We start from the raw sequence: 16,402 nt of genomic DNA, 5'->3' as shown, positions 1-16,402 counted from the left end.
CCTGTGCAGGGCCAGTAGTTGCACTAGATGATCCTGATGGGTCCTTTCCAACTCAGCATATCTGTGATTCTAGCTTGTCTACCTTGGACATAATGACCTATGCAGTTCAAATAAGAACTGGTTATGAAACAGTGCAGTGATCAAAGAAGATGCAGTCTGCTTTGACATCAGTAACTAAGAATCCTGAATGGTGAAATGAGATTGAGGAGGAAAAAACAGCAAATGTTTTCTGTCTTATGGTCTTCTGCTTATTTTATTAAAATCTTTCTGCTTCTTTGTTTGTCCTAGCCAAAAGGTAGCTGTGCAGCATACATGGAACTTGGAAACATCTCTATTGGTTTTAGCTCACAATTTTATATAAATCTATTTCCTGTTCTGTTACTAGGAACTAGTTTTCCTAGGAGGAAGAATGATATCACTCCTTTTTGAACTTGTGCAGAAATGGAGGAGAGTGCTGAAAATGCTGTCAGCAAGATAAATGTTTATCAATGCTTCCTGGCTCTGAGCCCATAAATATGGGCACAGCCTTTGTGCTGATATTCTTTGTTCCTGGCATCTGTGGCAGTTGTAGTATTTCTAAAGACTTGCTGTTTGATTATAGAATAATTTAGATTGGCAGGGGCACCTGGAAGTCACCTGATCCAACCTCCTGCTGAAAGCAGATCCTACTGGATTGAATTGCTCAGGGTCGTGTCCAGTTGAGTTTTGAATAAATCCGGGGATGAAAATTTTGCTGTGTCTCTGGGAAACCTGTTCCAGTGTCAGACAACTGTGAGAAAATTGTAATATATAATTGTAACATCCCACCTTATGTTCATTGCCTTGTGTCTTTTCACTGAGTACTTTCAAATGTTCAGTTTAGTCTTCTCTGTACAACAGTACTATATTGCTGAAGACAGCAAAAAAATGCATCCTCCCTCCTCTTAGCCATTTCTATTTAAGACTGAAAAAACCCCATATCTTTTAGTTTCTGCTTGTACATAGTATGCTTGATTTTGGAAGGTTTCCTCTTGGCTTGTTCTGGTATTAATGTTTGTCTCTTTCTGGGATGTCCGAACTGAACATGGTACCCCAAATATGATTTCACAAGCTGATGAATAGACAACAGTTGCTCCTATCGATTTGCTGGTTATCCTGTTGCCAGTACAGGGCAGGATACTGTTGATTGTGTTTGCTACAATGATAGGTGGCTGGTAATACCTTGTCTGTGGGTTTTGTAATAGAGCCTGGGTATAGATAGGTTTACTGCAGCTCAACGGCTGCAGTGAAATACAATCAATACAACTGGCTTGTTTCTCATGCTGTGTGGAAGTATCTGATAAAAGGCTGATGAGTTTTGCAGGGTGTGGTAGATGTTTATGTTTGTATTTTTCTTTCCCCATTATTGCCTTCTTTTATTTCTTTCTAGGGAATTATTCTCATGGGTCTCTTAAAAGTTTCTTGAGTAAACATAACTTGTCTGTCCCATTGTTTCACAATTTCTGCAGGGAAATGCTTGTACTACAGAACTGGTTGTTGTTTAGGAGCTGGTTTTAGCCATATTCCTTTATTAGATTTCACCTGTTATCAAAGGCTTCATTTGGAGGCAGGAATACTTTCATGAGCTACAGAGGCCGCCTTCTTGCTTGCATTGCAGTTTTTCCATGTCAGTTCCACAAAATTGTCATCAAATCCTTTACCTGTGAAATTGTAGTTTACCTTCTGATTATTAGGGACTTCCCTTTTTCTCTTGTGCAAAGAGGAAATTGAGGTTTAAACACTCTGCTTGATCTCTGATTTCCAGTGATCAAACGTTCCTCAGCATTTTGACTAAGGGCTTGATCTCATTGAACCTATTGAACTCTGGCAGTATCATGGGTAAGTTTTCTGCCTGGGAGGAGCAAAGACTTTTCCATTATGTTTGCCCAGCACAGTCATTCCTAGCACCTGATGCTGAATAAATTATTGTAGTCTTGTCATTCATGACTGTTTTTCACTTTTACCAACAGATTAACTTTGACTAAATATGCATATTTATTTCTGAATCAGTAGTTCTGCATTTTTAGCTGATAGTTTTCCTAAGGCCCTTAGGTATTACTCGTTATTAGTCAGGGAACTTGCCTGCATAAGATTTCAATCAGTATTCATTTTGTGATGTTCTTCTTAGTCAGAAAACAGAAAAAACCCAGGTACTTATGGCGTGCAGCTAACTTCACAAGGACAAAGTAATTATAAGACCTCATATGAAAGGAGGTTTTTACTTAAACCAGCCAGTTATTTGAATGCATTCTTCTCATGTGTTGAGAAGGAGAGATTGCATACCCTGGGGACATTTATCTGAACTGTGATGCCTCACTGACATGGCCAAAGCTTTAACCATTTCCACATCTGTCTGTGGTGAAAGATAGTTTATTTACTGGCTTTTGAATTATAAGACTCTTTCTACAAGGGACTATTTTTGCTTGCCTTTCTATAGCTCTTACTCTTAGGTAATCTTTTGTATTCAAATTATGCAATGATATTATAGAGAGAAGCATACAATGATTATGCTTTGTGTGGGATCCAGTGCTAGATTCTTGTGAGCACAGTGCAGAGATTGGTTTCAGGACTTAAAAATGCGAAAGATGTTTTTTTTGCAAGGTATCGGCAATGATTAGTTCACTTTTAGATTTATGGTTGTCTTTTTTTTTTTTTTAGCTTCAGTTCATTGTGCATTTATTGAATTATTCTACTTATTACTTATTTTACTGTATAATCAACTAATAGCCTGAGAGGATAGAATAGTATAAAATATGTTAGAAATTATATTGAGCATTGTATACTATATCATGCTTGTAACTACTGCTAGAGAAAGAAAATTTGATTCAATTTTTTCACTGTAAATGGAGATCCCCTCATTTACTGTCTTCCAATAAACAGTAAACTGACATTTATTCAATTCCTCAGACTTGCAGTCAGAGGACTCATCCATTTGGCGTATCCCTTGTTGCAATGAGTATACAGAGGTTGTCTGAAGTATTAAAAAAACAATTTTGAAGATTCTCTGTTGCAGTTGATATAATTTGTCCATCTGCACCATTTGAATGATCACTGTTAGCCTCCAGAAACACTGGTAGCTTTTGGGGTTTTTTTTAACAGATTGAGGTGATTTATGTCTTTCTAAGATATTTTTCTTATAAGGAGGTGTACATGTACAGACACAAATGCAGTCTCACTACCCCTGTGAAATAAGATTGGATTTATTATTATTTTACAAATAGTGCAAAACTGCTATTGAATATTAAAAACCAAATCAAGTAAAGAATATATTTCAAGGCACATAATTTTTTTTTCTTTTTTTTTCATACTGTTGTATCTGTTTTAAAAAAAACTTTTAATTAACAACAAATGTGTAAAAATAAAGACATGCTACGGAAGTTGAACACTTATAATAGTATTTATTGATGTTTGTTGTAAATTTCTATTTTTGAATAGGAACTAGTTTACAGCAGTCTTACATTACTTGGAGGATTGTCCTTCACTGCTAAATTGTTTTATGAGTCAATTTCACAGACTAAAGTCATCATCTGGTGGAAAATATTCTAGCTCCTAGAATTTTAATTGTGATATTTCAAAAGCAATCTTCAATTGACCTCTATTTACTGTATATTTAGATTAATCGTAGAATTTAATCTTTAACACTTCTGTATTAATTTGCCATGCATGAACTCTGCCAGTAATATATTTCTAACTCTAGTATTGCTGAGAACGATATTGCATAACCTTGAAATAAGAAAAGATCCATGTGGGACTTGTTCTAGAAATGCCCCATGAGATGATTCCCCATTTACAATTACTACTGGAGAACTTTCTGTTAACCTGTTTGAATCCATACCAATTTTTATGCAATATGTTGAATGTGCTTTTCAGAAGTCCCATGAAAACAGGTGTTGACTAGCAGATGAGTAACTTCAGGGGCAATGGTCATTTGTCAAGACCTATTCTCTGTACAGCCATGTTTACTGCATTTGAATCTTGCAGAATCCTTGTGTTCTTTATGAAGTATTTCCTATCTGAGTTTTTCAGGAATTTCTTCCTCTGGAAAGATCAGTGTATAATGTTGCTACAACTCTTCTGATGATAGATCATCTTTGTTTCTTAAGGTCCGGGCATGTTAACTTTTTACTAATTACTTTGAAAATATTCTTGACATAATGCTTTTTTCCTATGTTTTTGGGTTTGTTTGGCCTTGGTTTTCTGGTTTTGCTCTGGCAGAATAAAAGCTACATTTTAAAATCAAGTTTGTGACCTCCAAGTTCATCTTTTGTTTGCCATTTTAAAATCATTTTTTAGTAATAATTAATACTTTTCTGTGTTTTTAAAGTAATCACATATCTAACATCCTGGTCTTGTTCAGAACATCAATCATTGACCCAGTTTCAACTTCACTTGTTCTGTTGTATATTTTACTACATTGAATGCTTCTAAGTGCGTGGCATATTTTCTTGGCTTTGCTTTAGTGTATGAGTACAGCATGATAACTTACTAAGTTTCTATATAAAAATGAGACTTGTGCTTTTCCTGTGAAGTTGTGGGATGATAAACTGATGCAGTATTGTAAGAAATGCTTTGGTTTTTGGTGTACTGCTTGGAAGGAGCTTGATTCCCTAATGGAGAGTTATCTGTGAATAATACCATTTTCTTTAAAAAAAGGTGTAAATAGTCTTTAAGTGAATACTTAAATAAAGCTACCTGATCTAAAACATTGAGCCACTTTTACAGATATTTTTATACTTCTTTTTTTTTATATTCCCCCTCAACAGTCTATCAATTAAAATAACTAGTGAGCTATAAAAATTCGAGACAAAAAATGATTCACCAGATATTTTTAATATGTCCTCTGAAATACAGGATGATCCCTTTAATGCCCTAATGTGCGTTATCAGAATGAGTTTTAAATAATGCGCTAAAACCAGGACTTTTGATGACTGATGCTGTATGCTCATGATTGCTGATGCAGATCTGTATCAATTGATAGGAAACCTTCATCTGAATTAATTATGTGCTTTGAGCTCATACTTGCAGTTGCTTGAGATGGACCACTGAGTATAGAATTGATTCCAAGGTGTCCTATATATGTATATTCTTTTATAGTCCACACTGCCCTTTCCATCTGATTAAATTGTAAACTGTATGACAGCCTGGATTCTATGTTTCTTGAGTCAGAAATTCTCTTTCTTGCTTATTATGAACCATATACAGTGAAATAAGGATATGAGTAAAATTGCTTCTAGTTGGTTACATTATTAGGTGTTTTCTTTGGTTACATGTGAAATTTGGCCTTCCTGGTTTGTGCTTTGCCTTGCACTGTGACAGCGATGGTTGGTACAAATGCAGAAAGACAGAAGGAAAAGAAAAATCACAGGTTAGTTGAGGCTGGGAGGGAGCTCTGGAGATTATCTATTCCAACCTCCCTACTCAAGAAGTGGCACCTGGAGCCAGTTGCCCAGGACCATGTCCAGAAGGCTTTAGACTATTTCTGAGGATATTCTCCACAACCACTGTGAGCAATCTGTGCCAGTGCTCCATCCCCCTCACAGTACAGGAGTGTTTCCTGGTGCTCAAGTGGAACATCCTGTGTTTCATTTTGTGCTCGCTGCCTCTGGTTCTGTCTCTGAGCAACACTGACAAGTGCCTGGCTCTGTCCCTTTTTGCAGTTTCCCTTCGTATACCTTGTATACATATACACTCGCCCTTGGTACACATAATGTGACCCCCTGAGCTTTCTCTTCCAGGCTCAACAATCCCTGCTCTCTCAGCCTTTCCTCCTAGGAGCAGTGCTTCAGTCCCTTTGTTCTCCTTCATGGCCTATTGTTAGATGTGCTCCAGGATGTCGATGTACCCTATTCCACTGTGGAGCTCAAAACTGGACATATACCAGGTGTGGCTGGAACAGTGCTGAGTGAAGGCTGTGAAGAATCACCTTGACCTGCTGGCAGCATGCTTCCTAATGCATCCCAGGATGCTGTTGGCCTTCTTTGCAGCACATTGCTGGCACATGTTCCACTTGATGTCCACCAGGACCTCCAAAGCCTCTTTTGCCAAGCTGCTCTCCAGTTGGATGCCCCTAAGCATATTTTGGCACATGGGGTTGTTCCTCCCCAGATGCAGAAATTTGCACAATTCCTTGTGAACTTCATGAAGCTTCTGTCAGCACATTTCTCCAGTGTGCTGAGGTGCCTCTGGATGGCAGCACGGCCCTTTGGCATATCAGCTACTTACCCCATTTTTGTGTCATAAATAAACTTTTTGAGGTTACGTTCTGCCTGTCATCCAGATAACTAATGAAGGTGTTAACAGGAATGAACCTGGTATTGACCTGTGGGGTACATCACTGGTCACTGACCTCACCTTTTGGGCTTGGTCATTCAGTTTTTGGTCCAGCTTACCATTTGCTCAGCCAGCAAACAACATCAACAGTTGTCTGGGAGGGTCTTATGGGGTACAGTGTGAAAGGCCTTACCGAAGTCCTGGCAACAATGCCCCCTGCTCTTTCCTTATCTGTCTTTCATCAGAGAAGGTTACCCAGTTGGTTGACTATTCCTGATGATTTTCTTGTCATTTGTGTACCTGAAGAATGATTTCCAGGATTAGCTGCTCCATCACCTTCCCTGGGATCAAGCTGAGGCTGATCAGCCTATACTTCCCTGGGTCTTCCCTCTTGAAGATAGGAGTGATACTGACTTTCTTCTAGTCCTCAGGCCCTCCTCCCACTCGTCACGATTGATCAAAGATATTCATGAGGGGCTGTGCAAAGACATTTGCCATCTCCCTTAGCACTTGGTACATCCCATAAGGGCCCATGGACTTAACCTGTGTCCTGTTTGCTTAAGTCTTCCACCAAAGGCAAGAGTACAACTTTCTTGCTCCAGACTGGTCTCAGGGAGTTGGACTTCCTGAAGACTGGTCTTGTTAATAAAGGCTGAGAAAAGGTGACATTCAGCATTGCAGGCTTATCCGTGTGTCTTTCTCATTGAGCAGTGGGTTCACATTCTCCTGAGTTTCCTTCTTGTCACCTATGTACTTACAGAAATGCTTCTTGTTGTCTTTGACATTCCTGGCCAGACTCAGTTCCATTTGGGCTTTCACTTTCCTAACTGAAATCCATCCTAATTTCCTAACATCCCTGGATGCTCAGATATTTTTTCTATATTCCTCCTGCATGGTCTGTGATTGCTTCCACCCACTGTATTATTTTTGGGTTTGATTCTTTTTTTTCCCCAGGAGGTTTTTCTTCATCCATGCAGGCCTCCTGGCATTTTACCTATTTTCATAGTCATTGAGATGGATCTCTTGTAATCTTGAAGGAGATTATCCCTGAATATTACCCAGCTCTCTTGCCCTGCCTTCACTTGAGGGCCTTATCCCATGGGACTCCACCACACAGATATTTGAAGAAGCCAAAGTCTGCTCTCTTGAAGTCCAGGGTTGTGGGCTTTCTTTTGCTTCTTCCTGCCCCTAGGATCCTGAACTCCACCATCTCATGATCTCTGCAGCCAAGGCTGCCCTTGATCTTCATATCCCCAACGAACCCTTCCTCCTTGGTAAGTGTGAGGTTCTGCAGATCACTTCCTCTCACTGGCTCTAGCACTTGTGGCAGGAAATTGCCACCAGGGCAACTCCTGGAGTTTTATCTGGCTGCCTTGTGCTGTCAGCCATCCCCCACCCCCTAGAAGAAAAGCTGTGTTTCTCTCTTGCACTGCTGGCCTGTGTGGATTGAATGCTTAGTTCCTGTTGCTGCTGATTGATGTGACACATGAACTGTGCTCTGTCACAGATCTTTGCCAACAGACCTGTACCAATAGATTAGATTTATTTTTAGGACTAAATTAATATTTTTGATTTTTGTCTGATGTTTTAGCTTCTGATGTAATTAATTGACTGCTCAAGCATCTGCTGCTACCTGAGCAGCTGCTGAAATGATAGTGGAATAAACTGAGCAGATCTGTACTCCTTGTAACTGTGATTGTGCTGGAGAGCCAGGTAGTGGGACAAAGACTGCCCAGAAAGGAGAATGTTTTATTCCTGATTCATTCCTGATGTATTTGTGTAGAGTTGGATAGTGAGTTGACAAGCAGTTCAGCAAGAAAGAGGAGGTAGACAAGAATTGATAAAAACATGGCCGGGTTAGATCTTCCTGGCAGCGAGAGCAGCTCTTGCATACTTAAACCAAGGTGGCAGCAGACTTTACCTGGTTGAGTTGTTTTTTTTTTTCAATTATGTCTTTCCATGATGTCTATTTTTAAGACAAATGCCTTTTCTAACTTTTTCTCTCACAAAGGTCTTGTGTTTGTTCAAATTTTTCTCCTCTGTGTCAGAAGGGATAAGTTGTACTTCATTAAAGGGAAGATGCTTTTGCAGAAAATCTCATTTTTCCAAGGTTTATGTCTACATTATCTGGACTGCAGTAACATTTCACATAAAAATTGAGAACATTTACATGGCCTCTTGATATTTTTGTGGACTTGTTTGAAAATCATTAGTCTGAATTCTTTACAATATCAGGTTCCTAAGACTTTTGCCCTTATTGTTTCTTCCATCTCACTTCAGGGGAGTGAGCAAACAACTGGGTGGGGACTTAGCTGTTAGCCACATCAACCTACCATACCTGGTTTATGTGAATTAAGGTTATCCTTCTATAAGCCTGCTGAAAGCTCTATAAACCTTCTGCAGATTTAACAATTCAAGTGACTTTAGCTTTTGGTATCACATAAAAAAGGAGAATAAAGCACACAGTCTTCCAGAGGTTACCTCTGAGATCAATATTTACTAACAGATTTATATAAAAAAAACCCACTTTATTTTAGGTTGGAATAGGAAGATATTGAAGAGAAGAGCTGTGCTTATTGGAGAAAAACTTATTTGGGAAAAAAGAAGGGATAATACCAATGAAAAATATGTTAAAATTTGAAGAAAGGAATTTTTTGTTAATTTGTACATTTTTTTGTACTATTTGAAAGGCAAAGATACACATGGTTTTACTTTCAGGAAAGCCTTGAATTTTGAAATTACTTGTTTGAAGGTAAAAAATTGTTCTTGGCAGAACAGATCAAATTTCCTTTATGTTGGTTCCTAAAGGAGGAGGTTTCTTGAATAGGTAACATCATATAGGAATTCAGAGATTGTACAAAATCCTTGAAATGCTTGGTAGAGACACCCTAAAAATTCCAGTATTTGAATGGAAAACTACAAATGGAATTAAATATTTGGAACTTTACGAGAATTGGTTTAAATTTCTGAGAAGTTTTTGTGTAATTTTTGTTTTAGGAAATCTGATTGTTATCTGTTGTCTTGAATCCTGGTAAGAATTTTTCTTCTGTGATTTCCTACCTGTTGTCAGGCCAAGGTTGTAGCTTTTTTGTTTTGCTTGGCTTCTGTTTTGGTGGCCAGAAGGTGCTGAGATGACTTCAGGATGGTAGCAGCTGAGTAACTTCACACTCATGTAAACTCTTGTTGACAAACACAGCTAGTCATGCTGGCCAAGGGTTTGAGAATTACATGCCATGCACGGCACCTGACAGGTTAAGAGCCTCTCTTTTAGCTGTTAATATTCCTTGTTTTAATAAAGAGTTCTTTGAAAGCTGGGACAATGCCCCCATTCATTCATTTAAAAATAAAGACATTATTGTAGGGCTTTGAAATACTGTTCCTTGAAGGACAGTGCTGATGTTTTTATCTCTGTAGGTGTTGGTAATATTGTTTGCTAATGTGGTGGAATTAATCACTGTGTTTTCTTCTCTGGATGTGCCCCCAGTCCCTTGCACACAGTTGTCTGTAGCTCCAGACTCTGCCTTGGGCTATAAGAAGTTACTGGTTGATCTGGAGTTAGTTGTGTATGGCATTGGTGCTGGGTCATCTGATGGAGTTCCTGAGATAATTTTCCAACTTTTCTTTAATCTCTTTATTTATTTTTAATCCCTGGTATGTTTAGTTCTTTCCCCCAAAGATGCAGAGCACTTTTTTTTGTTGATAGGGTGGTTGCTAGTTACAGGGAGCCAAATCCCCCACAACAGGGTGCTTAATGTAGGTGAAGTGACAGATGATCCCTTTGACCCTCTTTGCTAACTCCTGTAAAGGAAATTTCTCCTTCCCTTTGCAATATTTTTTTAGCTCTTTGAATTCTGGGTAGACATTTGCTCACTCAGATATAAATGCAGTTTCATTTCTACCTTACTTACTTCTGTTGAATACAAAGAAATGTCTTGAGATCGTATTTGGGGTTTTGGGTGCAAGATTGAGACAGAAGAATATTTCATGCTGTTGTTGTTAGTGAATCACTTAATTACTCAGAATGTTGATTTACTCACCCTTGATGCTTATAATAAATATTTCATGTATAATTATAAAACATTAATACTTTGAGATTGGCAGAGATTTGTAACAGTTGTATAACAAAGCAGCTGTTTGGAGTGAATGAATAACAGTACATTTTGACTGGAAATTGTGTTAACTACGGAGTAAAAAAAGAGACCATTATATGGGACTTAAAGATTTTCTAGGCTTTTTTCTTTGTCCTATATTTCAATGATATTTTTTGTAGATCTATATGTGAGACATGTATCTACATATGAAAATGTTTTTATTGGTAAATTAAATTTTCTTGTCACTCTTGGCTGCTTTTTGTAAGTTAAAGAGAAATGAAAGTATCATATAAAATGTTTATTGACAGTCTGTTGGTTTTGGGTTTGAACAGAGCCATGGTTATGAATCCATTTTATTATTTTCTATTGTTGCTGTTAGGTTTCACTGTGTGGACCCTCATCTCAAAGAATTATTGTTCACTGACCATGGTTTCAGACACAGTAAAAAATGTTGAATACATTATAGATGTATGTTAGAATAATTTGGAAATACATAGTTTTAATACAAATTCAAAATTGCTTTTTGTTTTATCAGCAAACACATATCTCTTTATGGTGCAAGCTCGTGGTATAATGTTGAGAGAAAATGTGAAAACAATAGGACACATGATAAGATTGTACACTAACAAAAATACTACACTGAACGGCACAGGTAAGAATACTTCTTATTTAATTTCACTAATGACATAGCTCGATCATGAAAACTTAGACCCAAGTCCTACTTCTCTGAAATTGGAGTCAAGGTCAAATAATTACTATTTTTCAGTTCACTTTAGTAAGAAAGGTTTGTATTAGCTGTAACAAAGATAATTGTTTTTAATTATAATTCCTCTAGTGCAATAAAATTATATTTTTAATCATGCTTCTAGGAATTTTTTAACCAAAAATTAATGCTCTCACCGGCATGATGATATGGTAGAATTTCAGTGGATAACAGGTTTTTACAAAAATCAATTCTTCTTTTTAAGATTATCCTGAAGGAAACAATTCTAGTGACTGGGTTGCTCAAACAACAATGTATCTTCCAGAGAACTTCACCTACTCTCCTTACCAACCTTGTCCAGAGAAGCTGCCTTATATGAGTAAGTTTTAAACTGATATTAATGTTTATCTAGTAAATTAAATTGTATTTTAAACAAGACACAGTTATTTTTATTTAAATTAAAATTGTAAGGAGCCTTAAGTGTAGAGCAGAAACTAGTGAACAAAATTCATCTGATAATGCACAATGATGCTTAGCAGAAATTTGACTGTAACTAATGTGTTCTGAAGTTTTGGTGTCTTTCTAACCACCTTTACTAATTTAAAATCAAATAATTGAACTACTGATTTGCAAGAGAGAAAATTTCATATAGTTTCTGAAGTTATTTGTGATGCATTCCAGAATTCTAATCTCTTGTGTTTTAGACACCTGACTTTATCTGTGAGCTGTCATTCAGCATGAGCGATTAATTAAATATCTAATACATCAGTTCAGATCCATACCAAAAAATGTTGCTGGCAGCTGAACTGAATTCTGATCAATTTTAATTCAAAGAAAAAGAGTAGATTTTATTAGGATAATCCAGATTCCATTATAACTTTTTTTTAAATCTCAGCTGAGCTTATCTGTTGAAGAAAACAGAAACAGGGCACGTTACCTGTGTTTCTTTTCAGTAATGTCAGATTCTAATCTTTATGTTTTATGTTTTAAATATACAGACATGGAGCCAAAAGTATAGATCAGTTGCTGTTGTTTATGAAAGTAAATCAGATAGAAAACTGTCTTAAACCTGGTAGTAATTAGGCCCATGGTATGATAATAGCCTTATTTCAACCTCTTTCCCTCCAGACATAGGGTTTGACTTTCAAAATCACATTTTTATATAGTATTGAACAGCTGAAGAAATAAAACTGAAGTATTTAATTAGAAAATGTTTTAGCTACATTTGGAAACATAAAATGTTCACCAAAGGACAAATCTGGATAATCAGAGAAACAAGATGTGATGTTTTTGATGATTGAAAAATGCATATAAATTAGTATTTTTAATGGCACTTTTAAAGGACCAGGCTGTGGGAATTCTGCCAGATTAGTTCAAAACTAAATAATTCTACTAGTAATTTCTCTATAGAGCTCCTTGTTGCTGCTCTCATTTTTCCATTATTTTTGTTGTTGTTAGTAATTGCTCTGTACTTCTTCTATCCTGTTTAATTTAATAAATAATAATTTTAATAGAAAATTATTCACTGGATAAGTTGCTTTTCAACAAAGGGATACGTGTTTCCCTTTTTGGTTTCCATGTGTGGCATTTTAATGATCATCTCTCTTTCTATTTATAATCTAAATCATCTCTGAAGATCTTTTAATCTAATGAAATGTTGTAGGAAGTGTGAAATAGCCAGGGAAGAAAGACTGTTGAGTCGTGTATACTCTGACATGCTTAATTAGTCCAAGGTTATTATAGAAGTCAACTTTTCTTCTTTGCATCCACTTGCCATATTTATATCATGAAAGGGGCATGGTAAAATCATGTTTGGTCCCAAGTCCATATGCTCTTAAAATAGGAACAGCTAATGCCTTTTGTTGTGTGACTCAGTATAACAGGTTATAACCCACTGGTTGAGCAATGATGTTGTAATTCGTAAGCAAAACACCTCTTCTTCAAGATAGAAGCAGTACCAGAATCTGTCTGTCTTTTCCTTTGTAGATGAACTGATAATTCCAGCCTTTCTAGACTGCATAGTTTCTAAAGCTCTTGTCATTCTTGAATTTTTTGCATCATAGACTGTCTTTAATTTGATTTCTTTGTAAAGCATCATAATTGGCTTAAATCCTGCCTACAAAACAAATTAGTTTTGGAAAACTCTTTTTTTTTTCACATAGCAGCAGTTAATACATTCCAGGATGAGATTTTCTATTTTTGTACAATTGCATTGCATTGGATCATATTAATGTGCAATCCATTATAAACTGTAAAACTATCTTCATGTATTCTATATCTATAATGCAGCCAGGTATGGCTTGTTATGTTGTGCATGCTTCATTTTTTCCTTCAGTAACATACCATCCTTTATTATTTTAAATTAATTTTACTTTATTGGTTTCTGTATGTAATTTGTTGAATTAATTTTTTTTATGATTTTCCTCTTCAAAATCTTTTTTGCTTTCTCAGCTTTCTTATCTTGTGGATTGTATAAATATGTTTTATTGCAGCCTGCTAGACACTGATGGAACTAGTGAATAATAAGCACAGTTATTTACAGAGATGTCTTCTCCTGCCCCCCCCCCCCCCCCCCAGTGACAGGGAGAAAATGCTGATATCTATTCATTCATCTCCTGTGTACTTTTGATAGTACCAATACTTACAATTCAGTATAATTATATACTATAATTAGTATAGAAATACTATTGCTGTTTTTTAAACACTCTGGATGGAATTTCATCATGTCCCATGGACTTAGAAGCACCTTTATCTAAAGGCTTTATCTAAATACTATTCTACCATTTAATGTTTTCTTCTAATTTAAACTGTATAATCATCTGATTGCGTCTGCACTTTTCTCAGAGGACTGAGTTATCAGAATCACATGTTATTTCCTTCACTTTCTGGTGTAGTAATTGACCTTTATTTATCTTTATTTTCTCTTTAGATTCTGTATTTGAACTGAAAGACTATTGTCGCTTTTCTGTCTCTTGGTAGTTGAAATTGATTTTTTAAATTAAATTTTTAGGTTTTTTAAAATTTATTTTGTACATTTTTATCTACTGGTCCTTTGTTGATTGACCTTGACTCTATATTTCGTAAGATTTCTTTTTTGGGTTGTTGAAGAGTTTCAGCCACAACCATTATGATAATCTAAGCTTATTTTTAAATAGTTATTTTAATTTTTAATTATTTAAAAAATTTTATTTAAATCTCTGTAGGACTAGCTTGTCCAAGTGTCTATCTATACAGGTTTTTTAGCAACTGCCGGGTTTTCTTTTTTCATAAAATAATGAAATAAATATGGGTTTCTTTGAATCTCTTGAAATAGCTTCATAATGTACTGTTATTGATAATTTTTCACCTATGATTTTACATTAAAAAAATAGTTACCTTCTTCATTTGAAAGTAGTACTATATTTAATTATACCTCAAATAAAATAGCTCTTGCAGTATCTTCTACCTTCTTCTGAAAACAATAGTTATTGCTAGTGTGTTCCAAAAATTTCAACGTTTTCAAAAGATTTAGATAACTAGTCAGTTTGGTGACACAAGCAATCTATTTGGCACAAAGAGGATCTTTTGGGTATGGACACATAGGAGAAAATGGGAGTGTTTTTATTTTTACTGACTTTAAACCAACCCTCACCAAAATACTAAACTTTTTAGACAAAAATATGAAGACTATTTTATGGTGTTTGTCAGAAAGTTCTTGCAAGATTTTTATTTGATGATTTAGAGTATAGTAGTTTCTGAAGAAAAACTTGAGCTTCCAATTAATGAGTGTTACATTCATTCATACTTCATTCATACTTCTCCCCAGATTTCCTTGATTCTTTCTATTGCTTTTGAGGGTATTTACTATGAATCATTATTTTCAGTTTTTACACAAGCATAAACGAATGACTGACAACTTTCAACTGTCAACTAAGTTAATATTTTCTCATAGTAGGTACTAATCTGATTTTTTTCAAATCTTATCGTGGTCTTTATTCAATAACTTACTGAATTTCACTCTCATGCCTTTTGCAAATGCTTTTCCCACTGGAGTCATTAGTTTTACCAATGGTAATTCTCAAATCCAGCCCATTGCTATGAATTGGTTTGAAGCAAATAGTGGTGAATTAGTGGATGAAGACTACGTGAAATGTGCACATCATCTAAAATTTAAATTGAGGAAGTTTGTGGAGTGTAGTGATGATTAATTTTCTTTTAACGTGGAAATGGAGCAGGAAGGCACACAGAATTTGAGTAAAGGTGCAGTAGTGCAGGTGATGTGGAATTGTTAATAGTGGTACTTGAAATGAAAGACAACCCAAATTTTCTCTAAAAGATGCAGAATTCAAATTATTTGCCTTGTTCTGTGTCCTCTGAAATGAGTATTTTGTTTATGGGTTTTATGGGAGGAATGTTTGTTCTTGGAAACACTAATAATTCATTCTTTAAGAATTAAAGATTACGACGATAGTATAAATTGTTTCTTATTTCGTTGTAGGTAGTGTAGCTACAAATTTCTGATGCCATTTGTCCATGATATTCCTTGTAGTGTTAGGTCAATTGTCTTAATTAAAATTAGTATATAACTTTTTTTCCTCTCTTTAGGAGGCCTTATTGATGTCAATATGAGTGAAATTAGTTTTGATGAAATTCAACAACTGTTTTCAAAAGATTTAGACATTAAACCAGGAGGACACTGGAAACCAAATGACTGTAAGCCACGATGGAAGGTTAGATGCTGATTTTCTGGTTTGGTTTATTTTTTCTTGTTGGTATGAAGGAATAATTTACCATTGCAAGCACTCAGTCTTTTGGTGCTGTATATGTAGTATATTATAGTATTTGTAGTATGCCATCTGTGCTCAGGAAGAAACTTCAGCTAGGAGAAAAATTTGAAATGGATCATCAAGAACTTTTAAGGGTTCATTAGCTGTAGTTATTAAACATTTCATTATATGGATGCAAATCTGTCCTATGTGTCTGTTGCTTGAAGTATAACTAGAAGTAAGTGAACATAAAAGGAAAATCTTATTTTTGTTTTACTCAAATTTTTTTCTTAATTATTTGAGCAAATTTCTAGCACACTTTCCTAGTGGGAACCAACATGTAAAACACTGAGCCAATTTAAGTGTAAAAGTTGAAAAGCCATAGGAAACTTAATCTATACTGAAAAACTAAAATTTTAAAATGCTGATATAATAGTTTTGTTTTTTTTTTCTGAAGGTGGCTATCCTTATTCCTTTTCGGAATCGTCACGAGCATCTTCCAATTTTTTTCCGCCATTTGATACCTATGTTGCAGAAGCAGCGGCTGGAATTTGCCTTCTATGTTGTTGAACAGG

The 16,402-nt window shown here is 35.8% G+C and overlaps 1 protein-coding gene across 1 annotated transcript in view; it reads left to right on the top strand.

Annotated features, from left to right (window-relative positions):
* Positions 1 to 16,402, top strand: part of B4GALT6 (beta-1,4-galactosyltransferase 6) — a 30,735-nt gene that overhangs the window by 5,111 nt on the left and 9,222 nt on the right. Inside the window, exons 2-5 of the mRNA XM_058832590.1 lie at positions 10,915 to 11,031; positions 11,348 to 11,461; positions 15,667 to 15,791; positions 16,285 to 16,401. Of these exons, the coding sequence (XP_058688573.1) occupies positions 10,915 to 11,031; positions 11,348 to 11,461; positions 15,667 to 15,791; positions 16,285 to 16,401 (473 nt within the window). The remainder of the gene's footprint in view (positions 1 to 10,914; positions 11,032 to 11,347; positions 11,462 to 15,666; positions 15,792 to 16,284; position 16,402) is intronic.

This window comes from Poecile atricapillus, chromosome 2 (assembly GCF_030490865.1).
Source record: "Poecile atricapillus isolate bPoeAtr1 chromosome 2, bPoeAtr1.hap1, whole genome shotgun sequence".
NCBI classification, from domain to species: Eukaryota; Metazoa; Chordata; class Aves; order Passeriformes; family Paridae; genus Poecile; species Poecile atricapillus.
The sequence above is the reverse complement of the archived record's forward strand: the minus strand, read 5'-3'. Positions and strand labels throughout refer to the sequence as shown.